This window comes from Mobula hypostoma, chromosome 26 (genome assembly GCF_963921235.1).
Source record: "Mobula hypostoma chromosome 26, sMobHyp1.1, whole genome shotgun sequence".
Lineage (NCBI taxonomy): Eukaryota > Metazoa > Chordata > Chondrichthyes > Myliobatiformes > Myliobatidae > Mobula > Mobula hypostoma.
This window is the reverse complement of record NC_086122.1, coordinates 25,986,623-26,012,224: the sequence shown is the minus strand read 5'-3', so window position 1 is coordinate 26,012,224 and position 25,602 is coordinate 25,986,623. Positions and strand designations below refer to the sequence as shown.

Here is a 25,602-nt window from a genome sequence, read left to right as displayed (position 1 = left end):
TCCCTCCCTGTCACCACTCCAAGCCCACTGCGAACATCGAGAGTGCCGACTTACCAGAGGGATTGAAACATCAAGTCCTAGTAGCTCTACTTTATTTGCGCTTAAACAAAAACTCAAAACTAACAAGTTGTTATGCAGATATTTGCATCAACAGGATGTAATGGATTCCTTGCAGTTATGGTTATTATCATCATCATCATCATGTGTCATGTCATATGACATGGACAATCAAGTCCTACCTGTTGTTCCTTTCCGTGCGTTGTGGCAGATCGGGTGACAACCTTGCTGTTTCTTTAGCATTGTATCTGTTTTTTATGAAGGCAAGTTGCTAGCTCATTGGAAAGCATGCAAGGAGCTGGCCAGATTTGAATCCGGGATCACTCACCTCAAAGTCTGGTGTGGAAGCCACAACACTACCGGCCGGCTAAAGTCCTGTCTAAGGACACATAAACCTTTGATCAAGGGTCCTCCAGAATGAGTCCTAAAATGGTGGCTTCATCATAAAAGAGAGGTTATGTACCTACACTTCCTTGAGTTTAGAAGAATAAGAGGTGTTCTCCTTGAAGTATAATAATTAAAAATAAATCCTACAGAGCATCATTGAATAGGTGCAGGACTGATGTTTCCTCTGGCTGGAATGTCTAGAAATAGGGATCACCATCAAAGTTGGCTATTCAGGACATAGATGGGAAGAAATTTCTTCTCTCAGTGTAGTGAATCTCAGGGTTTCTGTTTCCAAGAGGGCTGTGGAGGCTCAGTAACTCAGTCCAATATTCAAGATTGAGGTTGATAAGAGTGTTGGATATTAGGTGAATATGGAATTGATGAAAATAATGGTAAAGTAGTAGTAGATCAGCTATGATCACCTTGAATCATGGAGCAGACACAAGGGAACAAATGGCATGTTCCTGCTTTGATTTCTATGTTCTTATGAACTATGATTCTTTGCAGTGAACAAACAGACAATCTACCCAGCAGGAGTCTCAACATTCCATTGCTCTCCGCAAGATCTTCTGAGAAAATCTAAGCTTTAGGGGATTGGGGAGTCTTGCATTTGGATTTCCATTCCAGGAAAACTTTAGCAAAGAATTCTGTCACTAGCATGATACATAAGATTAACCCTTGCTGCTTTCCCTCTAGTTCAGAGCAACTCTCCCCCCCCCCCCAATCATGCGCAAGTCTTCACAGTATAATTTAGAGCATCAGTGAATATTCACAATCTGGTATGTGCGAAACCCTTTAACAGAGTTATCTTTTTCAATGGACTGAAGTTTCAAAATCAGGTCAGGCAGCATCTATGGAAATTAAGGGCCCTTCTTAAAAGTATGCTGCCTGATCTGTTGATCTCCGGCATTTTTTAATGTCAGATTTCCAGCATGTACAGAGCTTTATAACTTTCCTGTCTCTATTGGCAGATACATCAGGACCATTTAAGAAATTATTAGAAAGGCACGTGGAGGATAGAAAAATGGAGGGCTACAGGAGGGAAGGGGACACCCACCACCCAGGACAGGCTTGCTTCCTGTTGCTGCCATCAGGAAGAAGGTACAGGAACCTCAGGACTCACACCACCAGGCTCCTGAACCTTCACTCAACTTCACTTGCCCAATCACTGAAACGTTCTCTCAACCAATGGCCTCATTTTCAAGGCCTCTTCATCTCATGTTCTCAATTTTTATTGATTATTATTATTTCTTTCATTTTGCATTTGCACAGTTGGTTGTCTTCTGCACTCTGGTTGAGCACCCAAGTTAGGTGGTCTTTCATTGATTCTGTTATGGTTATTGTTCCATAGATTTATTGAATATACCCTCAAGAAAATGAATCCCAGGGCTGTACATGGTGACAAATACAGTTTGATGATAAATTTAGTTTGAACTTTAGATTGATCTTAGAGTAGGTTAAAATGTCGACAAAAACATTGCGGGTCTTTACTATGCTGTAGTGTCCCATGGTCAATCTTCAATTCTATTTAAATGCAAACCTACTTTAAAACGTGCTTCAAACTAAAAGTTGCAATGTGAGTTCTGCAGAACCTACTGGTAAAAGACTGTATCTGCTAAACCACAATTCATGTATAAGTTATTACAGATAAATCCGGAGAATATTTCTGTCCAGCGGTAAGAGAACCTGGGTCATTGCTGTAATTAATAACCAAATCGGTGAAATTTTTTTTGGAACTGCAGATACTGGAAATCTAAGTTTTGGCTCTACTGTATTTCTCTTCCTGCAGATGGGACTGGTCGGCTGACCGATTCCGGTATTTTTTTTCGAGTTTGATTTGCTATTTAACTTTACATCTGGGAATAAAATCAAGGATAGTGCCCGCAGAGGTGAAAGCTTTGGGGTTAATGCTTTGGATTTTATCATTTATCATCAGGTCCGAAATCGGATCTTTGAGAAACTGATACCGCTCCTTCCCCCAGCTCATAGTTAAAACAGGTTTTAAAAACACCAATGGGTGGATTTCATTCCAACGAAATCTATTAATATTCTGATGTCGTCAACCGAAACGCGTGGAAGTAGAGGTCCCCTACAACTGAAAAAACGGGGAAGGTAGACCAAGAAACGCACCACGCCCAGCCTATGTTTAATGTTTAGGTACTGTTAGAAACGCTTCCATTTAATCGATTAGCAAAACGTGACAGTAAACAAGCAGGAATCTACAATTTCCTTGCACATTATTAAGCTTCAAACTTCTATGAATATCAAAAAGCAACTTTTAGGAAAATCTTGCCAAATTTGGGCTCGATATGTTAATAAATTACTCTCTAGTAAAGTTTATCAACCATGTTTTGTTTTACATTGCGACTTTAGCAATAAATTCACGCGTATGGATTATATTGGTGTATTATAGACACTGGTCTGCGGTCACTGTGCTTCCACTGTCTGAAACTGATCATGCAGTTAATTAAATTAGCCGTCAACTGCGTAGGACCTGTAACCGCACGGAAATATTTACAAGTACTGCTGTCAGCAAATTCTATAATTGGAACAAAAAAACAAATATAATTCAAATTTTTTTTTTAAATTGAAAGGAACTGCCAGGCATGGACTGCGCTATGGCAGGCATAATAGTTTTAGGCAGAAAGATTTCTCTTATACGTAATTTTAAATGAAACCTCTTAAGACTTTGATTTGCATTTCAAGACTACCAGATATTACGCGCAGGAGTGTACGTCGTACTTGCAATCAATACTCTGAGGGAACAGATATTTTAAACATTATCACTCAGAGCATGTGATATCCTCCCACGTGGTGGGGGCGGGCGGAGAGAGGGTCTCAATCAATGAGACAACGTGGAGTGGTGTTTCTGAAAGTACTGTATTAGGATTTAAGAACGTGGGGTTTATTCGTCATGGCTCGTTCATTCAGAATACATTCTGGATTATTTGACTTATTCTTGTTCACATTTAAATTAAAGATAGTTTCACTCCACCCCCCCCCCACACATGCCAAAAGTATTTTTAACTTTTATGCTAACAAAACTTATGTATCTACAAAAGAGTTAACATTAATTATAATTCCAGACAAACATGCATCAGGTCACCCAGCGTGTGGAAAGAAAAAAAATAACGTTTCACGTTAAAATCCTGCTGCTATGTTTTGTAACTCCAAAACATAAAACTTATTGAAATAAAAACAAGAAGCCGTGAATAACGTGCCTAACTTCGTTGACTCAGCGGCGTGATAACAGATGTCATTCATGTGCTTTTCCAGATAACCCGTAATGAATAACTTAATCGAACAAGAAAGCTTAATCAAATATAGTTACAATATTACTAAAATACTACTGAAATATTAAATACACACTACTCCTCCCTACTTAGCTGTAAACTCCAACTAAATATAGAATGCATCTCAACATACAGAGAGATGTAAGTTCTATATTTTATATATATATAGGGAGAGAGAGAGAGAGAGAGAGAGAGGGAGAGGAAAAGAACTGTGCAAAAGACTTAGGGACATACATATATATATAGCTAGGGTCCCTAAGACATTTGCACAGTACTATATAGTGTTGGCATACACCACTGCTGGAATTTTCTCAGCACACTTGTGTAATCCTTGTACGTCAATAGTGTGACCACAGTAAGTGATGTTTGGTTTAATGAATTCACACATTGTGCTGTGCTCTGACACCATAATCTTCTAATCTTTTTTTTTTAACGCTGTCTTGAGATTTTGGAGATGTTCTTGTCATTCTTACCAATAATAATGATGTCATTTAGGTAACACAGAGTACCTGAACAGCCTTGCAGCATCTGGTCCATGGATTTCTGCCCGAGTGCAGATTCAGATGCTGCTCCAAGCCTATTATAGCAACAATATAATATTCTTCCAAAGGCTCCACTCAACCTTAGAAATAATTCCTTCAGCCTTCATGTAATCTAGCCCACTGGCTATCTTATCACGGATTGTATAGGAACCAGCCGGGCTTTGTAAAAGTTGGGTATGCATTTTTGTTTAACACTATTTTACCCTTGATATGTTTGAGTTTTCCAATGTCATCCTTGAACACTGTTGTGGCATCATTCACAACATTTCTTAGTTCGCACTCAGTTGGCTCTATTTCAAGAGATGTGGCATGCAAATGACGGATGGATCTCCAATCAGTTGTGGTTGTCTCTGCCACTCATGCTCTCACGGAACTGGCCCTCCTGTTTCTATCACATACAAGCCCAACATGGCTCGTCGGTTGTTATATTTCACAGTTACAAATGTCATTCCCACAGGAACTATCCTTCCTCCTGTATAAGTTAGATATCTACAGGCTTCAATTCAGTATCTTTGATTTGTCATTCAAACTCATTTTGTGCAATGACTGAAACAGCCCCGCCAGTGTCCAATTCCATTTTAATTAACTTGCTGTTTGCTTCTGGTATAAGCCATATTGCTTCCCTAATGTGAGTTTTCACATTGTAAATCTCAAGGCTACTCTGTCCTATGTCACTCATTATTATCAGATTTTTTCATCAACAACGTGCAGATTAGTGCTCTTTCTGAAACTGCAACTTGACTTTGTATCTTTTTCTCTTCCCTGCGTAGTCCATTTACTGCACTTTTGTCTGCCTGACAAGCTCTTTGTATATGCCCTACTTTGTTGTATTTTCTGCAAGTTTAATTTTTAAACCTGTATTGCTTTGGTGTATGTGAGCCCCTGCCACAACACAATTTATTCAGCCAGGCTGGTTTCTGTTTAGATGTTGCAATTTTGTTCACACTCACTTTCATTCATGTCTGCAACTGAATGGTGTCTCTGTCTGCTGTTTCCATAGATACAGCTTTTTCAGCTTTTTAAAAAATGTAACTTGTGCTTCATTTAGGAGCAATTTTTGAATGTATTTCTTGTTAGATTCCACAAACTAAACAATCTCTCAGTACATCATTAAGTCCATCACTGAACTGACAATGCTCAGACAACTGCAATTCAGCCATGTGTGCTGAAATGGGCTTCCCTTCCTTTTGATTCCACTTATGAAACCTAAAACATCCTGCAATCAACAATGGTTTTTATTCTAAATGGTCTTGCATTACTTTCTTGATATCAGCAAAGCTCATTTTGGCTGGTTTGATTGGAGCAGTCACACTTCTAAGCAAACTGTATGGCTTTAACCCCAGTGCACTCAGCAAAACTGGCACTTGCTTTTCATTGGCTATTTCATTTCCTTCCAAATTCTGGTCATTTCACTCAGGATACACGAGCCTGTTATCTGTTGTGCCATTGAATACATCTATCTTTCCGATGTAGCCAGCTATTTCTGATTTGTTAAAATATACTACTATTATCACCTGGTACTCACTGTTTATGAACCTGTGAATTTGTCTGTTTCCTGTCTTTTTTTTTTACTCAACCATCTTCTTTTCCGAAGAAATCACGTGCTGTGCTTTTTTTTTTAAAAACTTGAATGTCTCACTGTGCTTCAACAGGTAGGTAAACACAAGGAATTCTGCAGATGCTGGAAGTTCAAGCAACACACATCAAAGTTGCTGGTGAACGCAGCAGGCCAGGCAGCATCTCTAGGAAGAGGTACAGTCGACGTTTCGGGCCGAGACCCTTAGTCAGGACTAACTGAAGGAAGAGCTAGTAAGGGATTTGAAAGTGGGAGGGGGAGGAGGAGATCCAAAATGATAGGAGAAGACAGGAGGGGGAGGGATGGAGCCAAGAGCTGGACAGTTGATTGGACAAAAGGGATATGAGAGGATCATAGGACAGGAGGCCCAGGGAGAAGGAAAAGGGGGAGGGGGGGAAACCCAGAGGATGGGCAAGGTCAGAGGGAATACCCCGCAACACCATAAAGCAGATAGAGAAGAAAGTTTCAGAGTTTTGGGCAGAAAACACAAGTTCAGAGTTCAATAGAGGCAAGGTGACCTCAGAGTTACTTTTGCAAACCTGTAGGTATGCTTAGTGTCTCTCATTATGGCGCCAAATGCAATACACTAGACTGGAAGAAGTACAAGTAAATTGCTGTTTCACTTGGAGGAACATTTGCCTGCAAATTTGCTCTTCAATGTCCCCCAAAACTGTTTGGATTTCCGTAGTGTGCAACTCCGAATGCTCTTTTTGGTCTTTGGTTCAACTAATATGGTGTAATTTGATTATCCTTATATAAGACCAGTTCTACTGCTTGTGGGAGACACCAAGAGGTTCTGCAGATTCTAGAAATCTTGAGCAACGCACACAAAATGCTTGAAGATCTCCGCAAGTTGCGTAGCGTCTATGGAGGGAAATAAACAAGTCGACCTTTCGGGAGAGGAAGCAACGCCGGGGCCCAATCATGATGGATCCAGCAATTCCTATTTCTATTTCAGATTTCATGTATTTTCAGTTTGTTTCCATTCACATTCATTAAAGGAGCTTCTCATTTTTGGCGAGTAGTGTGTACTCTAATATTTGGAAGAGGTTAATACAAGAGTCGTAACCTAGAGGATATTGAATTTTTGGAAGGGTAACCGGGAACTATGTTAAACCTCAGCTGCCCCGTGACTAACGCGTCTCAAGACAGAAATAGAAACATTGGCTGTGGCGCACTCTCAGTTGTTTATCAAACACGCACAAAAGGGGCCACTTTCCTATCACTTTAAAAATTGAATTAGTGAACTTGATGTAGAATCTATTTTTTTAAAATAACAGATAAGTAGTTCCTGACAAGGACGTTACCAGATTTTAACTTTTGATCGCATTGTATAGTTCCTCGCGCGTCATTCTGACATTTTGTACGGTCACCACCTCTGATTTTAAGTTAAATTTATTGCTAAAGGTACAATAGAATGAGCAGCTGACAAAGAATGGACCCGTTTCGGACTCTCCAGTGGAGAGAACTACACAGAACCTGGGAAAGCGTGACCAAGTAATTGTCACATACTTCAGAAATTCATCATATTATTGTCCTCTGTTTAAATACTTCAACCTCTCGCCGCAGGCGGAAATTAATTTTAAATCTCAAGGATAACATTTTAAAAAATATTTTGTTTGACTTCAGTCATCGTAATTCGACTGTAGGTTGTCCGTTCCGCTTCTCTCAACTCCTTGCTAAGAGAAAGGATAATTCGGCGTTGAAGTGTTTCTCGCCGCCATTCCGTTAAATCCTCGCGTGTGATTTCCTTACCTTAGCTAGTAAAACTTGCCGGGAGGTGCTTTCAGGAGAGAACTCCAGTTTCGTGCACAGATCTTGGGAGCAGCAAGGAGACAGTGACGGCTGGAATGCCAAACGCTCCAGACCACAGACACGGCTGACGCTTCAAAGTCAATCCAGCAAGGAGAGCCGTGGTATTATGGGGATTGAAGACCGTTATAACATTGTCGGTCATATTACAAAGTATTTACAGCATAGAAACAGACCATTGGACCCTACAAATTCAGCTGCTATTTATGCTTCACAGACCGGCCTCCCACCTCTTTCAATGTAACCCTACCGACGGGTCCCTCTCCATACCGTTCTCCCTCGTGTTCTGACAGTAAAGTGGGTCTTCACGAGGAGGAGTGCGGTCCGTCCAAATGGGGCTCCTTTCTTTGATACCATATTAGACCAAAAGACCATAGGATATAGGATCAGAAGTAGGCCATTCGACCCATCGATTCTACTCCGCCATTCAATCATGGGCTGATCCAATTCTTCCCATCATCCCCACTCCCCTCCTTTCACCCCATACCCTTTGATGCCCTGGCTAATCAAGAACCTATCCATCTCTGCCTTAAATACAACAAATTCCACAGATTTATCACCCTCTAACTAAAGTAATTTCTCCCCATCTCAGTTCTAAAAGGACGTCCTTCAATCCTGAAGTCATGCCCTCTTGTCCTAGAATCCCCTACCATGGGAAATAACTTTTTGCCATATCTAATCTGTTCAGGCCTTTTAACATTCGGAATGTTTCTACGAGGTTCCCCCTCATTCTCCTGAACTCCAGGGAATACAGCCCAACCTGCCAGACGTCCCTCATATGGTAACCCTCATTCTTAAAAGCATTTGAAAATCACAGAATAAAGAGATTCCTGGAAAGGCAAATATTTATTTCCCATTCCTAAGCTCCCTCACTTTGGGATTTTCTCTTGTTGCCACTTCAGAAGATAATCACCTTGGTGGGTTTGGAATTACAAAATAGATCAGACTGGGACAAGATGGCAGTTGGATAGTTCATAGGGTTCAAATTTCCCAGCTACCATGGGGGTTTTGGAAATATTCTCCTTGGAACATAGGACTACAAGGGATGATCTTATAGAAGTTAATGACATTATGAATGGCATAAATAGGATTGGTCAGAAACTCTTTTTCCCAGGGCAGTGGAGTCTAGGATTAGAGGGCACAAGTTTAAGATGAGAGGGGAGAAATTTAAAGGTAAGTTTATCCCCACACAAAGTGGTGGTTGCTAGAGTTGCTAATACAATTACAATATTTAAAAGATGTTTGCATTGATACCTAGACAAAAAAGGCCTTGAGTGACTTGTGCCTAATGTAGGCATATAGGAATAGAGCTGATGGTTGGCACGGACAAGGTGAGTACTGTGCTGTACAAATCTGTTTTGGGTAGCATCTTTTACCAGTCACATTAAACATTTTATCCTCAAATCCTGATGAAGGGCCTTCGACCGAAACATCAACTGTTTCTTCCCCTCCATAGATGCTGCCTGACTTGCTGAGTTCCTTCAGCATTTTGTGTGTGTTGCTAAAGATTTCCAGCATCTGCAGAATCTCTTGTGTTTAAGCTCAAATGTTTTTCGCATTCTCTCCAGTGGAATCATGTCTTTCCTTCAAATCATGAGAAGAACTATTCACCAGACTCAAACTGTGGTCCAACATACAATTCTGGCATGACCTTCCTACTCACATGTGTATCTTATATCTTGGCTAATAGAGTTAAACATCCCATATGCTTTTTTATTCAACAATATCTGCTTGTTCTGCTACCTATAGCAATCTGTTGACATGCGTTCCTAACCCCTTAACGTAGTTATGAACTCTGTACTTTTTATACCTGATAATACTGACTATATCCCAGCTGATTTGTTGGGGAATTAAAATTCCCTATTTTTACGACTTGAGTTTTATTTTCACTTTGCCTATAAAATTTGCTCAATTTTCTTAGAAAGAACAAATTGTTTTGGAAATTTATATTACATTTCTAACATTATGGTTGCTTATTTTGTCCTTTGTTCAACTAACAGGGTCTAATTTGATCATCCTTCTAACAGATCTTGTGTAACTCTTTAGAGGTGTATTGGTTGTTCAAACACCAATCCTTCCTTTCTTTTCCCTCTTTTAATCGGGAACATTAAATTGTCATCTCAATCCCTCTTTAAACCATGTTTCTTTAACAGCTACCAGATCATATTTCTATGGGCATCTTTCAGAATCTTATCCAATATACTTTTGCATTTAGGTGTGTGTCGTTAAGCACAAGTAGACTAATTTTTGTCTGTTTTCCAAACTTTGTACTGCCTTCCAAACTCTCACAAATTTTAATTTTTCCATCTTTGGTCTACTTTTCTTCCTTCTGAAACTTTTCCCAACTTCTTCCCCCTGCCAGACAGCTCTCTCCAGTAATGCTAACAAACCTGCCTATGACATTATTTGCTCCCCCGCCAACACCCTTCCCCCAGTCATGGTGCAATACATCTGCCTATAACCTGGAGCATCTTCTCTTAATCTAAACCAAACAACCCAAGAACCTAGACCCCTTCATCTTACACCTTCTCTTTAACCAAGCATTCCTTTGTATTCTCTTTCTGTTTCTGTCGTTACTCACATATGGCACTAGTCATACAGAATTTGGTAAGGTCTGCAATCCTTCTTCTTAATATAATTTCTAATTTCTGAAAATCAGTTCATTTTATCGCTATCAATATAGACTGTGACCTTTGGGTGTTCATACACCCTCTCCAGAATTTTCCACAGCAGTATTATTCTTGACTCTGGCAGCAGTGATGTGATATACTATCCTGGAATCACATCTATGATCAGAAACACATCTGTTTTGCTAACTAATGAATCTCCTCTATTTATTGTTGTCCTGAACTTTCCCTTCCTTCTCTGGACTGCAGAGCCACTCAAGATTTTATAGTTTTGGCTCGAGCTGAGCACCCCAGGGAAATTTTCTCCCCACTTTGTGTTCAGAACTGAATACTGGTTAGAGAGCAAGATACATTCAGGGTCTCCCGAACTAGTTTCATATATAGTATTGTCTATTTGGTAGCCAGAGGACTGCTTAAACAAAAAGTTTTTAAGACATATTTTTGTAAGTTTCTTCTTTCATATTTAATTTCTTAACATGTAAAGTGGAATAATGCATTGTATTAGTGAGTAGCAACACACCCAAAATGCTGGTGGAACGCAGCAGGCCAGGCAGCATCTGTTGGAAGAGGTACAGTTGACGTTTCGGGCCGAGACCACTGCCGAAGGGTCTCGGCCCGAAACGTCAACTGTACCTCTTCCAACAGATGCTGCCTGGCCTGCTGCGTTCCACCAGCATTTTGGGTGTGTTGCTTGTATTTCCAGCATCTGCAGATTTCCTCGTGTTTGCGTATTAGTGAGTAGTGTTGATAAGATTTTGGTCTGCAAGTCTATACAGTGATGAGTTTATTGCATTGATACATATTTTTTAGCCGTCTGGTGGTGTAGTAACATCTGTACTGGCCTTGCACGCTTTCCATCCGTGCTGGGTTGAGCATCAAGCTAGTAACTTGGCCTTGTAAAACAGACAAAAATGCTAAAAAAAATTTGACAACGTTGCCGCCTGATGCGCCAGAAGGTACAGAAAGGAACAACAACAACTAAAGATATTGATGAAGGCAGAACAGTTGAGCCAGGGTGGGGTGGGGTGTAATCATTATCTGCAAGTTTGTTTCTAATTAGTAACCTGGAATCACATCTATGATCAGAAACACATCTGTTTTTCAAACTAATTAATCTCTTCTATTTATTGCTGCCTTGAACCTTCCCTTCCTTCCCTGGACAGCTGAGCCTCTCAAGATTTTATACTTTTGGCTCTAGCTGAGCTTCCCTGGGGAATCCTCTCCCCTGTCAGTTTTAAGAGGGGAGGAAGGCAAAAAGGTAGAATTTGAACAATATCACAAATGATAAGTGATAAATTATGTTCAAATGGTTATTACAGCATGAATAAAGTAGGTTCAAGTTGAAGTTGAAATAGCACTGTTTTGAGACATATCTTAGAATTAATAGTTTTGAGACAATTTGCTCTGTTTCTGATGATATTCATTGTTGTAAGTTTATTTCAGTTATAGAAATCTGCTCCAGTATGATAGCAGGTGTTGCTTCAAAAAGGTCTTAGTTTTAGGGAGTTAAGTCCCAATGGGCCATATTTACATACAATTATATAGCCCTAGGACATATGAAAGCTGCTCTAGTGATCTGTGCTGGATACTCACGTCTCTTGCAAACATATTTTCCAAACCTCTCTGATGGGAGACTTTGTAAATTCGTCAACTATGAATGGCTAGGCTGCTTTATTTCATGCCAAAGTAAATTTGCAGGAGAACAGATATTTGACCAGATTCCAATGAGCTATGTTAATCAATGTGCAATAACAGAAAAGAAACAACATACTATACTGACCTGTATTAGTCATTTTACTTAACAATTTGCATTTAGGCTGCAGTTCCCCCCCCCCTGTTTTTGCACTACTTACTTAATTTAACTTTTTAAACACTTCTTACTATAATTTGTTATTTTGTATTGCAATGTACTGCTGCCGCATAACCACAAATCTCATGACAAGTACTAGTGATATTAACCCGATTCTGAGCACAGTGCCAAATTACCATATTACAAAATAAGTCAACAGTTCAAAAATAGGAATGATTTGTAGTGTTTATGTGTTCATGAGGCTTTAAGAAATCTGATGTCAGAGGGGAAGGAACTGTTTTTGAGTGTGGGTCTCGAGCCTCCTGACCCTCTTCTCTGATGGTAGTAACGAAGAGAAGGCACGTCCCAGATGGCGAGCCTCCTTAATGATGGATGTCACTTCTGTGTTAAGTGCTGGCTTTGATTCAGGAGGTTTTGGCGAGAGGAGGTTGAGCAGGTGAATGCAGGTAAACCTAGGTAAGGTTTTCTTTAGAACCACATTAGAGTAGCTGGGATGACAGTTAAGACAGTGGCATGCTCTTGCAGGATGTGGGAGATCAGAGGTATTGTTGGTGTCTCTGATGAGTTCACCTGCACCTAGCTGCAGCTTCTGGCTGACTATATGAAGGAACTAGAACTGGAAATGTATATACTTGGGATCATCTGGGGTGCTGAGGGCACTTTAGACAACAGCTTTACTGTGGTGGTCACACCTAAGGTATAGGCTGCAGATAGTTTTGTGACTACCTTGGAAGGTAAGAGGAAGAGACCCCCATGGCCATTAGCCCCAGCAGCACATATATCCCTTTTGATATTGCTGGAGGGGATGACCTTTCAGGGTACAGGGCAGCAGCCAGGTTGGTGGCACTGAAATTGGTTCTGAGGCCAAGCGGGAGAGGGAGAAGTCAGGCAGCGCAGTAATGATGGGATATTTGAATGTTAGAGGAACAGACAGGAGAAAGGAGATGGTGTGTTGCCTCACCAAGATCTCTCAGGTCAGCTGCAGAGCATTCCCAAAGGGGCAGGGCAAGTAGCCAGAGGCTGTAGTGCATATTGGTACCAATGGCAGAGCTAGAAAAAGGGTCACAGTCCTGTGCAGTGAACATAGGGAGTTAGGAGATAACCTAAAAAAGTAGGACTTCCAGGGTAGTCATCTCTGGATTACCTCCAATGCCACGTGATGAGGATACAAGTAGAAAGACAGGTCAGATGTATGTGTGGCTGAGGAGTTAGTGCAGGAATCATTGGGATAGGGTAGGGGTGACCTGTACAAGGAAACCTGAACTGGAGTGGGATCAGTATCGGGAGATTTGTAGTGCTACTCAGGAGGATTTAAACTAGAGTGGCGGGCGGGTGGGGTCCTGAGCAGTAAAGTGGCTGATAAGAAATTGGGGGATAATACAGGAACCAAAGAGTGAAGGTTCAGTGGTCAGGATAGAGAGGAACACAATAAAGGGAGAGGAAAGAGCATTGGTTTAAATGGTATCCTGAAACATTGGGCTGTCAGTCTTGCCCTTCCCTTAGCCATGTTTCTGATATCCAAGTTTTCAGGGACAATCCATGCCCCGAGTTCATCCACCTTACCTGTCAAGCCTGTTGCATTGAAATCAATGTGGTTTAAACCAATCTTCTTGCTTTGTCTGACTTTGGTGGTGAGATAAACTTGTGAACTTGGCTCCTGTTGTAAAATCAGAAATAACAAGTCTGGATGTTACCTTTGATCACTGTTCCCTCTAAGCTGCGTGGGTGCGCAACTGTGCACTAACGGAAATGCTCCCACGCACATAGCCTTTGTTGCCATGCAGTGGGAATTTTCTTTTAAATATTTCTTTTTATTAAAGTACTGCGCAGTTATCAGGCCATGTAAAAGTTTCTTGCTCAGAGCAATGGTTGGTTGGTGCAGCTGTAAAAAAAAATTCAAGGGAACATTGTACTTGATTCAGATCTGAATTTTAAATCCCGCATAAAGAAAGTAACCAGGTACACCCATTTCTGTCACATTTGATGCTGAAAAACTAATTCACATTCTTATATTACTGCAATGCACATTTTACCAGCTTTCCAAAACAAACTTTAACTCATTCAGAATGCTGCTGCTGGACCTTTAATGAGGATGAAGGTAGCTATCATTCCCATCCTAGCTACTCTGCATTGGCTTCCTGTATCTTTTAGAATTGATTTTAAAGTTCTCTTGCTTGTTTTTAAAGTTCTCAAAGGTCTGGGACCAGAGTACATCACAGAATCAGTTTTGTTTTATAATCCTGCTCGAGCTCTCAGGTCTTCCTCTGCTAGTCTCTTAAATTTAAACAATGTCCCTCAAAAGGTAATTGGCAGGTCTGCTTTTTAACTATGCTCCTAATCTGTGGAATTCAATACCCAAGACTACAAGGGACGCGGAATCAGTTGACACTTTTAAATACCAGCTCAAAATCTACTTGAGCCTTGCTTTTAACTAACTTTTTTTGTCTTTTACTTCCATGTTTATTTTTACTTTATTTCCATGTTTGCAGTTTGTCCCATTGCAGAGCACTTTGAGCTACATCGTCTGCATGAAAAGTGCTCTATAATTAAGTTATTATTATTATTAAATTGCTGGTGAGCATTCTGATGGACAGGATCTACCAACATTCGAAGAGACAAGGTCAGGATTCAGGACAGTCAGCATATCTTTGTGTGCGGGAAGTCATGTTTGATGAATCTCTTGGAGGTCAAGAGGGTAGATGAGAGTAGTGGTAGTGGAGGTCAGATTTTGACAAGGTCCCTCTAGGCAGGCTGGCCTGGAAGGTTAGATCACATGGCATCCTGGGGAGGCTGCAGATTGGATTCATACTTGGTTCAGTGGTAGGAAGCAGAGAGTGACGATTGACGGCTCTTTCTTGGATCTAGTAGTTAGTGTATCTGGTGTTGGATTCAACACTTACATGCTTCAAATACCTCTTATTCACTAGGATAACTCCTGGGATGTCAGTTTCAAATTCCTGGGTGTCAATATCTCTGAGGGTGTAACCTGATCCCAACATATCAATGCAGCTATAAAGAAGGCAAGGCAGCGGCTGTATTTCATTAGGAGTTTGAGGAGATTTGGTTTATTACCTACAACACTCGAAAACTTCTGCAGATGTACGCTGGAGATTAGATTAGATTATGAGGACACACAGTCCTCTTTTATTGTCATTTAATAATGCATGCATTAAGAAATGATACAATTTGTTCCTCCAGAATGATATCACAGAGACACAAGACAAACCAAGACAAAAAAACCTGACAAAAACCACATAATTATAACATATAGTTACAACAGTGCAAAGCAATACTGTAATTTGATGAAGAACAGACCATGGGCATGGTAAAAAAAGGTCTCAAAGTCTCTCAAAAGTCCCATCATCTCACGCAGACGGTTGAAGGGAGAAACTCTCCCTGCCATGAGCTTACAGCGCTGCAAACTTGCCGATGCAGCATCCTGGAAGCACCCGACCACAGTCCGACTTCTGAGTCCGTCTGAAAACTTCGAGCCTCCAACCAGCCCTCCGACACCAAGCACCGAGCACAATCTCTGCCGAGTGCTTCAACCACGGCCCTGGCAACAGGCAACAGGCAAAGCCAAGGATTTGGGGCCTTCCCCTCCGGAGATTCTCGATTGCACAGTAGCAGTGGCAGCAAAGCATCACCATCCAGTATGGGGGCGGAGGGGCTATTGCACAGGATCGAAGTAACCTGCAGAGAGTGGTAAAATTACTCAGCTCCATCATGGATATTAGCCTCCATAGTATCCAAGACATCTTCAAGGAGCGGTGTCTTAGGAGGGTGGCATCCATCATTGGGGACCCCCATCACTCAGGACATGCCCGCTTCTCATTGTTACCGTCAGAAAGGAGGTACAGGAACCTGAGGGTGCACACTCTCAGCGATTCAGGAACAGCTTCTTCCCCTCTGCCATCCAATTTCTGAATGGACATTGAACCCATGAACACTACCTCACTACGTTATTAATTCCCATTTTTGCACTACTTATTTTCACTATTTAATATACATATACTGTATATAGTTACTGTAATTCAGTTTTTTCCCGTTATTTATCAGGTATTGCATTGTACTGCTGCTGTAAAGTTAAAAAATATCAAAACACATGCCAGTGATATTAAACCTGATTCTGATGAAGGAGATGTCCCACCAAGAAAGCATAAATAAGTTATGCCTTTATTCCTTGGAGTTTGGCAGAATGAGGAGTGACTTTATTGATATGTATAAATTCCTAAGGAGGTTTGACAAGGGAGTTGTTGGGATGTTTTTGCTAATGGAAATGTTTTGAACAAAGGTATGTAATTACAAGGCAGGGATAAGGCCATTCAAAATGAGGTATGCAGAAATTTCTTCTCACAAAGGTTGGTGAATCTGCTGAATTCTCTGCTCTGGTGTGTGTTGGAAGCTATATAAACTATATAATTTAAGGGTGGGCTAACAAATAACATTCACTTCACACTAGCATCATGCAGTGACTATCTCCAACAAAAGAAGTTGCATTTCAATTTCTTTACTTCAGAAGATTTCCAGTTGCCTTTACGGTGTTCCAACTTCAAAAAGCTTCTTTCTGTCTCTGCAAGTGTTTCATCCCATCCCGTTTGCAACTAGAAAAGCGAAAAAGTACCATACTCTTCGGACTTGACTTTTACCACCAGCAAGTTCTAAATCTGTGGGATTACCATTGACCTGGAACTTAACTGCAACAGCTTTGTAAATCCAAATTCTAGATCAGGCCCGAGACTCCCACACCAGTGGCATGCAGCTCATTTTCTGACACCTGAAAGCCTTTCTACCATCTGCTTCACAAACAACAGTGTGATGGACACACCCTGTTTCTTTGGATGAGTGCAATTCTGTAACGGCAAGAATGGATCCAAATTCAAAACAAAATAATTGCCGCCAGCCTGTGACCCCAGCCGGAGTTGTTATACTTGTGTGACATGCCCTCAGCTCCAATGATTGCTCCAAAGAGTCGAATTCCTTATTTCAATCCTTTACTAGCAATTAGCAAACATACAATTAAGCATTATTGAGCGTTATCTCAGCAAGCAATGTAATGACCTCTGCCAGTCCCAGGGTACAGACTGCCACGAAACAAGCATGAATACGTAACTTATTCCCTTTGCCTTTACCGTGCCCCCCCATGTGACTAGTTACCGTAATAAACGTAATAAATGCCCAGCACAAAATATATGGCTCCTACAAGTTCCAATAACATTTAAGAAGTATGACACCATCCAGGCTACTGACCCATATATGTAATTGGCAACCTATCCATTATTTTAAACATCCATTCCTTCATGTAATGCAACATTTTCCGGATGCACCCAGGCCCTTTTAATAGCACTTCCCAAAAGTTCAACTATTGTTCCCAAGAAGGATACGGGTTGTCAAATCACAAACAAGACAGAATCTGCAGATGCTGGAAATCCAATCAACACACACAAAATGCTGGAGGAACTTAGCAGGCCGGGCAGCATCTATGGAAAAGGATATGGGCAGTAGGTTCATAGGAATATGGGACACCTTTGTTTTGATTCATGTTATACACAATCCTGACTTGAAACTATTTTGTGATTCCCTCCTAGCTGCTGTGTATAAATCCTGGAACTTCGTTCTCAATAACACTGCGCGAGTATCATCACAGAAAGGACCGCAGAATTCAGAAAGAGAGGATGGATCACACAGCAAAACCTACGTTATAACTAGAAATTAACTCTTTTTCTTTTTCTCACATCAACCATCCACACAGTGAAACTAACATTTACTGTTAAGTTTGTATTATGAAATTACACCTACTTGTAAATGGGTTGGCCAAACCCATTTCACGCAAGTTCCTTACAGACATTACAGAAGGAAGCCTCTGAGAATCAGTTCTTTTTGAAATTGATGGATTCGTACTGGTAAATTTTATAACGTGTGCTATCGTCCGTTACGCCGCTGGCATTTAGGGAAGCAAGGAAGGTCCTTCATCTCTGGTGGTGTTCAGGGTTTCCTTCATCATGTCAGTAGCTTCCTCTCGAATTTCACTACTATCAGTCATGCAAGTCCAAGATGGAGACTCAGGAATACCGTCGCACTCAGATGTGAAAGGATCCTTCATTGCTGTTTCCGTAACAATTTTATTTTACCAGTCAGGGTTGTCAGCCCCGAGATGAACCCCCGAACCTGGAGGACTGGTAGATCACTCTTAGTCTGGTCTCTATCCTTTGACCCCTTTGCAATGGGTGATCCTACCAAGGGTCGAAGCACAAGGCCCTGACTCCAGACAACGTAGCTCTCTGGGTCACCGAGGCACACGAGCCTCAAAACCATGACAAGGTTGTGGGCGTCTTGGAGGAAATTTTATAATGTTGAGTAGCAATTGATCTTTGTTTTTGTTCAAATAGCTTCCTTACCTTAACAGAGTTTACAAATAAGCATTATTGAGAATAATATTGATTTAAAAAAAAGAACATCGTAGCTCAGAGAGAATCAGATTTATCACTGGCATATGTCATGAAATTTGTTGAGTTGTGGAAGCAGTACAGTGCAAATAAGTAACAATAAAACTAATTAAATAGTGCAAAGTAGTGAGGTAGTGTTTATGAGTTCACAGACTGCTCACTTATCATTTTCACATTATCTATAATATTTAATGCGTGTCAATGTTAAAATGTGTTGGCACGTGGCCAAGTGGTTAAAGCATTCATCTAGTGATTTGAAGGTCGCTAGTTCGAGCCTTGGCTGAGGCAACGCGTGTGTCCTTGAGCAAGGCACTTAACCACACATTGCTCTGCGGCGACACTGGTGCCAAGCTGTATGGGTCCTAGTGCCCTTCCCTTGAACAACATCGGTGGCGTGGAGAGGGGAGACTTGCAGCATGGGCGACTGCTGGTCTTCCATACAACCTTGACCAGGCCTGCACTCTGGAAACCTTCCAAGGCGCAAATCCATGGTTTCATGAGACTAACGGATGCCTATATAATGTTAAGTATATAAATAAACTTTATTTTCTGGTAATTATTTGAAGATTAACACCGAATAAAATTTATGAAACTTAATCAGTCATTTCTTCTAAAAGCCCACACGTGATGACATTACATACAGAACTGGACAGGGCTAAATGAGGCCATTATACTGTGGAGTGAACTTTCTCCCTGCCATTTTCGGATGACTCTGCCATAGTTGGATGCATCAGCAAGGGAGATGAGGCTGAGTACAGGGCTACGGTAGGAAACTTTGTCACACGGTGTGAGCAGAATTATCTGCAGCTTAATGTGAAAAAGACTAAGGAGCTGGTGGTAGACCTGAGGAGAGCTAAGGTACCAGTGACCCCTGTTTCCATGTGTGGACATGGTGGAGGATTACAAATACCTGGGGATACGAATTGACAATAAACTGGACTGGTCTAAGAACACTGAGGCTGTCTACAAGAAGGGTCAGAGCCGTCTCTATTTCCTGAGGAGACTGAGGTCCTTTAACATCTGCCGGACAATGCTGAGGATGTTCTACAAGTCTGTGGTGGCCAGTGCTATCACATTTGCTGTTGTGTGCTGGGGCAGCAGGCTGAGGGTGGCAGACACCAACAGAATCAATAAACTCATTCGTAAGGCCAGTGATGTTGTGGGGATGGAACTGGACTCTCTCACGGTGGTGTCTGAAAAGAGGATGCTGTCTAAGTTGCATGCCATCTTGGTCAATGTCTCCCATCCACTACATAATGTACTGGGTAGGCACAGGAGTACATTCAGCCAGAGACTCATTCCACCGAGATGCAGCACTGAGCGTCATAGGAAGTCATTCCTGCCTGTGGCCATCAAACTTTACAACTCCTCCCTTAGAGGGTCAGACATCCTGAGCCAATAGGCTGGTCCTGGACTTATTTCATAATTTATTGGCATAATTTACATATTACTATTTAACTATTTATGGTTCTATCACTATTTATTATTTATGGAGCAACTGTAACGAAAACCAATTTCCCCGGGGATTAATAAAGTATGACCATGACATTTGGCAGTGGTTTCAATTCGGTACTCTAGGGTACAGGAGTACACGGAAATGTACCCTTCAATGAGTCAACAGCTTCAGTAATGAGGGAGAAGGGGTGTTAGGGGATGAGATATGTGTACGTGGAGAGGGAGGGGAAATGTGTGCAACATTTTAAAACATAAACAACGTCTATTTATCCTCTTAAAATCATTCTACACCAAACCAAACCTTTTTGTTTTAAAAGTTCGCCTCCCCCACCGCCAAATCAAACTCCGCGTAAGCCTCTTTTAAAATCAGCAGTTGTTTTTGGAAGGCTTTCTTTTTTTTCCCTCACAGACCGCACTCCCAATGATTTAAAATGAACAAACGTATAATTGGCAAATCTCATCAATCACATGACCGCGTTGTCTCCTTACCTTACTTTTTCGAAAGTTTAATGTATTATATATTATCGAACTATTTTAAGAAGAGTGTGAGAGTAATAATTTTAAGAAGAAACGTAAGAAAATTTCAAAAGAGCACCTTAGTTTTTTTAAAAATGTAAAATATGAATGTAAACGTTAGGACAACATGGAATTTTAATATGAAAGTAATGCAGAGATCAAATATTGCATAATTAAAAGTTTCCATTCCGTGTGTGCATATACAAGACACCATTTAATCTAATATTTACAACATTACGTGCATTTTCTTTTTTTTGCGGAGCGGCATGATGAATGTTTGAAAGCCTCCAGGAGCTGGAATCTGCCGCTCTTCCCGGGACTATCCGGGGGGGAAGGCAGGGCGGCGCGGGTTCACTTCCAGGTCGCATGTGCGCGAGTACTTCCGGGTGGTTGTTGGGTCAGAAACGGTGGATCATGGCCGCTGACGGGGTGCAGGAGAAGGTTTTAAAGCTGCAGTCTCGTTTGTCAGCGACCCAGGAACCTAAGAAGGTAAACGATCGCCTGTTGCAGGGCCTCCACGGCATCTTGGTACTCTGCAGTGGAACAAAACCCAGGACGGGACAAATAGCACCACCACGAAAAAGCGCTTGACTGACGCTTCTGACACCAGCTTAATACTCCATTAATTAATAATAAATCAAACTAGTGGATATCAATGGGTCAGGAGCCAGCGAACATTGCGCTGGTGTGTTTACCTAGCGGTTAAGGAGCTTGTGTTGTCTGTTCTGTTGAGTTTCCGTTAATTAATAAAAAAAACGCATAATGCGAATGCGAAAGAATCTCCATTCTGTATTGTAGGAAAGTGATGACATTGTATTCTTCAGACTTCACCGGAATCCTGATATAATTATTTTTTTTTAAAGTATGCGTAGTCGTAAGTTTTTGGAAACTGGACGCGGTTTGCTATTGCTTTGGCGTTAAATTTTCTTGTACCACCGACCACAAGTCAAGTGGACACTGTTGAAATTATTCCAATTAATTTATGTAAGTGATCGATGAATAATTTTAGAGGGAGTACTGAAAATCCATAATGATAAATTTCTACATATTTCTGCTTTCGTAACTCAAATCAATGTCTACAAAAGTAGTCCTTTGTGCTATGTGGGCTTTTTAAATTAAGCTTGCTGAATTGCTCATTCAACTTTTAATACATTATTGATAATGTAAATTTCTTATCTAGTTCTTTACCATAATTCCAGATCAAATGAGCATTGAAGATTACAACTTTTAAAATTTATTAAAATCTGTGTTGCTGTAAATGATGTAGTGAATTTGTGGGCTGCATAAACCGTGCTTTCCCACAAGATGTGGGAAAATAGGGCTTTTAAAACCAAATTGGGCTTAAGTGGATTTAATGGAAAACAAACTTAATCTGTTATTGAATGTGTAGCTTTTTTCATTGTTGTTATGATATTTGTAGGAGCCATGTATTCTGTGTTGTGCGTTTATTATGGTCGCTAGTCAGATTAGTGAGGGCATGGTAAAAGCGAAGGGGAATAAGTTACGTATTCTTGCTTATTTCGATCTTTTATGAGCAATTAGCAAACATTCAATCTTGAAGCAAAATTAAGCAAAGTAGTGGCAAAGCAAATCCAAAATCAAAACATGCACCACTGCATTTTGTCATCAAAGATGTCAGATCTTTGGAACAATCTTTTCATTGGAGCTGAGGGTGCACCGTGAAAATTTAATAACCCCATGGTGGTTGCAGGCTAGCAGTAATTGATTTTGGATTAGTTTTTGCTGCTGCATTTTTACTCCTTTGTTTATATCCTTGCTGTTGCATTGGACAGTTGAAATGCTTGGATTTGATGTTTTACTTGAAGAAATTTCAAGGTGTATATATATATGTATACACCTTACTTGTAGCGAGAGAGAGAACTAGTCAATTAGTGCATTACTCGTATTCTTACAGGATAATACTAGGCTGATTATTAAAAATGAATAATTATAGCTGATTTATATATATTGCACTGATCGACTAGTTGCTTGTGAGGGGTGATTTTGGGGTTCTAAGTTATTGAGTATTTTGATATTACTGACTTGCTCTGCTACATCTGAAGACTAGGTAACTAATTAACTGTATTTGTTTGGAATTGCAATAATATGTATAGATCAAGCAAATTCTCTTTCTTGCAGGACATCAAATTCTATAATCTGGCAAATTCATGGTAATTTTTATTTGACTACTATTCAAGTGTTTTTGAAGTGATTTCTGATGGGAACTGAAATCACTTCTTGCATTGAAGTTTGAACATGCATGTTTCAGATGCAAGGGATTATTAATGTACCTTAATACTTCTGTACCTGTATTGGATATTGCACTTTGATTCCAAATGATCAGCAGGCTTAGGTTGCCGATGTTGTGGAAAATGTTCAGCAAAGTCATCTTGGCTCATTTGGTAAAACATACAAAAGCTGGAGGAATTCTCAGGCCAAGCAGCATCTATGGAAAAGAGTAAATAATTGATGTTTCAGGCCAAGACCTTTCATCAGGATCAGAATATTCCGGCCTGAAACGTCGACTGTTTACTCTTTTCCACAGATGCTGCCTGGCCCGCTGAGTTCCTCCAGCATTTTGTTTGTGCGTTACTTGGATTTCCAATATCTGCAGATTTTTGCTTCTTTGGCTCATTTGGTACCGGTCCTTCTGGAATCAGAAGATTTGTGTTCAAATGCAAAATACTGTAGATACTGGGACTCTGAAAATGTTGGAAATGTACATAAAGTCAGGCAGCAATTATGAAGAGAAAAGCTGAGTTAACATTTTCTAGAATTCTTGTGGTTTTCTTGACAAATATTATTCCTTCACTTAAACCAGCTATTAATAGATCATCGATATATTATTTTGCTGCTGATGGGCACTATAATATTCACAAATTGGAGTTTGTAAACCAAAATAACTGACAGTGTTTGGGACAGACGAGTTGTAAGGTCTCAATAGTTGTTCTGTTTTTCTCTCCAACTGTCCTTAATACCTCTGAAATCAAAAATAAGCTATGAAAGTATGAGGTTAGCTGCTGTGAATCTGCTTGGATAATGATAACCAATGTGAATATTTTCACCAGATGAGGACAATAAAACATGTACCCTGTCAAGAGTTTCAACCTTGTTTTGTTCCTTTATTAATTAATAGCTCAACCGTTATCCATGTGGAAAACTTAATCATGGGGGATTCTTTCACAGTTGTTTTCATTTGACTACAGACAGAAGAGTTAGAGACTTAAAAAAAAATCTTTATTGGGTTGCTGACCAGCTTTAACTGCTCATTCCTAGTTGTCTTTAGGAAGGTCTCATTGAGTTGTTGCCAGTTTTGATGTTGTACATTTTCCCAAGTGTTTATTAGTTCCAGTTTTTGATGCAGTTTCACGGCGGGATGGTACGTGACTTGAGGGGAAGCCATTAGTGGTCAAGTTACCATGGCTCCTCATTTCATTTTGTCAGGATCGTGGTTATGGACTGTGGTGTTGGTGAAGTCTTGCTGAGTTTGGAAACGTTGTCTAAGCGGCATATCATGTAATCACTGTGCACAGGTGGCAGGGGTGGCAGAGTGTTTATGTTGGTGTACGGTGTGCTAATTAAGTTGGCCATTTTAGCATAGATAATGAGATACCAGAGTATTATTAGAGCTGCACTGATTTGGGCAAATGGATTCCATCGTGTATCCCCATGAGATGGAATGTGTGGAGGTGCTCACTTGCTTCTGGATGCTAAATTTGGGTAGGCTGCCTAGTCTAAGAAAATAATCTATTTAGTGCTATTCTAATCACTCCAGTTTTCAATATCTAATTTCCGAGAAGTAAATTCCTTTTTATGTTTTCCAGATTTCACTTTCACTCCCAGGAAAGCTGGATAGCCAGAAGGATATTGCACATCTGTATAGCTGAGGTTTGGTTAATGGGTGTTTGCTGAACACCAGTCATGTTACGGGTTTTGATTCCATTATAGATATCTTTGTAGTAATCTATGCAAGATGATAAGCTGTAGAAGTGCAAGGTTGTACTATTATTTCCTGTTGTTAATCTGCAAAAATCTTGGTTTCCTGGTTAATTAGCAAACTTTGAGCTCTTTATTAAACCTAATGGCATAAACAATGTTGTTCCTGTCTTCAATGCTCCCTCTTCATTTTGAGCAGTCACAGACCTGGAATTTCCTGTGAATCGACGGCGGTAATCTTTGTTTTCCAAAGATGTTTCAGAAATTCATTCAATTCCTCTGTCCAGCTGATGACCTTTTTGCTGTGATGGAGACACAAATGAATATCAAGAGGATACATCCCATGGTGGGGGAGTCTAAGACCAGAGGACACAGCCTCAGAATAGAGGGGCGATCTTTTAGAATGGAGATGAGGGGTAGATCTGTGGAATTCATTGCCACAGGTGGCTGTGGATACCAAGTCATTGGGTGTATCTGAGGCAGAGGTTGATAGATTCTTGATTAGTCAGGGCATGAAGGGATATGGGAAGAAGGCAGGAGATTGGCGCTGAGGGAGAAACAGGATCAGCCATGATGAAATTACGGAGCAGAGTTGACGGGCCAAGTATTCTAATTCTGCTCCTATATCTTAAGGTCTTATGCAGTACAGATGTTCAAATTGGAGCAACAAATAATCTGCTGGAAGGAACAGAGTAGATGAGCAGCGTCTGGTGAGAGCAGGGATTGGTGGGAGGGGAGGTAGAATTGTTGGTGTTTCGAGCCATTGACAATTCTGGTGCTGGTGGTGAGTAATTTGGGTCCTGATGCAGGGTTTCAACCTAAAACCTTGAAATTCCATCTCACCCAACCCCCCAACAGCCGCTGCTCGACCCATTGAGTTCCTTCACCAGATTGTCGTTGACTGTGGTGGAGCTGTGGGAATAGAGTGTCTGTCTCAGGAGTTTATTGTTGACATGTAAATGACTTGGTCTACCCATTGAAGCTGACTGACTGTCTGAAAATGCTGAGGATGTTGTCACTGATGTGGTTTGCTTATCTTGCTACTGGATTTGGAGGATTTTGTAGAGGTAGCATTGATGGTATTTTGGCAATGATTTGTTATGATAAACCAGTTACATTTGTTGAAATAGTACTTTGAAGGGGGG

The 25,602-nt window shown here is 40.7% G+C and overlaps 2 protein-coding genes across 2 annotated transcripts in view; one reads left to right on the top strand and one right to left on the bottom strand.

The window, feature by feature from the left end:
• LOC134338245 (kelch-like protein 31) overlaps positions 1 to 7,774 on the bottom strand; it is a 31,777-nt gene extending 24,003 nt beyond the window's left edge. The window contains exon 1 of the mRNA XM_063033955.1: positions 7,611 to 7,774. The gene's annotated coding sequence lies outside the window, so the exon portion shown is untranslated. The remainder of the gene's footprint in view (positions 1 to 7,610) is intronic.
• A 13,146-nt stretch (positions 7,775 to 20,920) lies between these two features.
• Positions 20,921 to 25,602, top strand: part of eloa (elongin A) — a 71,732-nt gene continuing 67,050 nt past the window's right edge. The window contains exon 1 of the mRNA XM_063033559.1: positions 20,921 to 21,010. Within this exon, the coding sequence (XP_062889629.1) occupies positions 20,936 to 21,010 (75 nt within the window). The 5' untranslated portion in view covers positions 20,921 to 20,935. The remainder of the gene's footprint in view (positions 21,011 to 25,602) is intronic.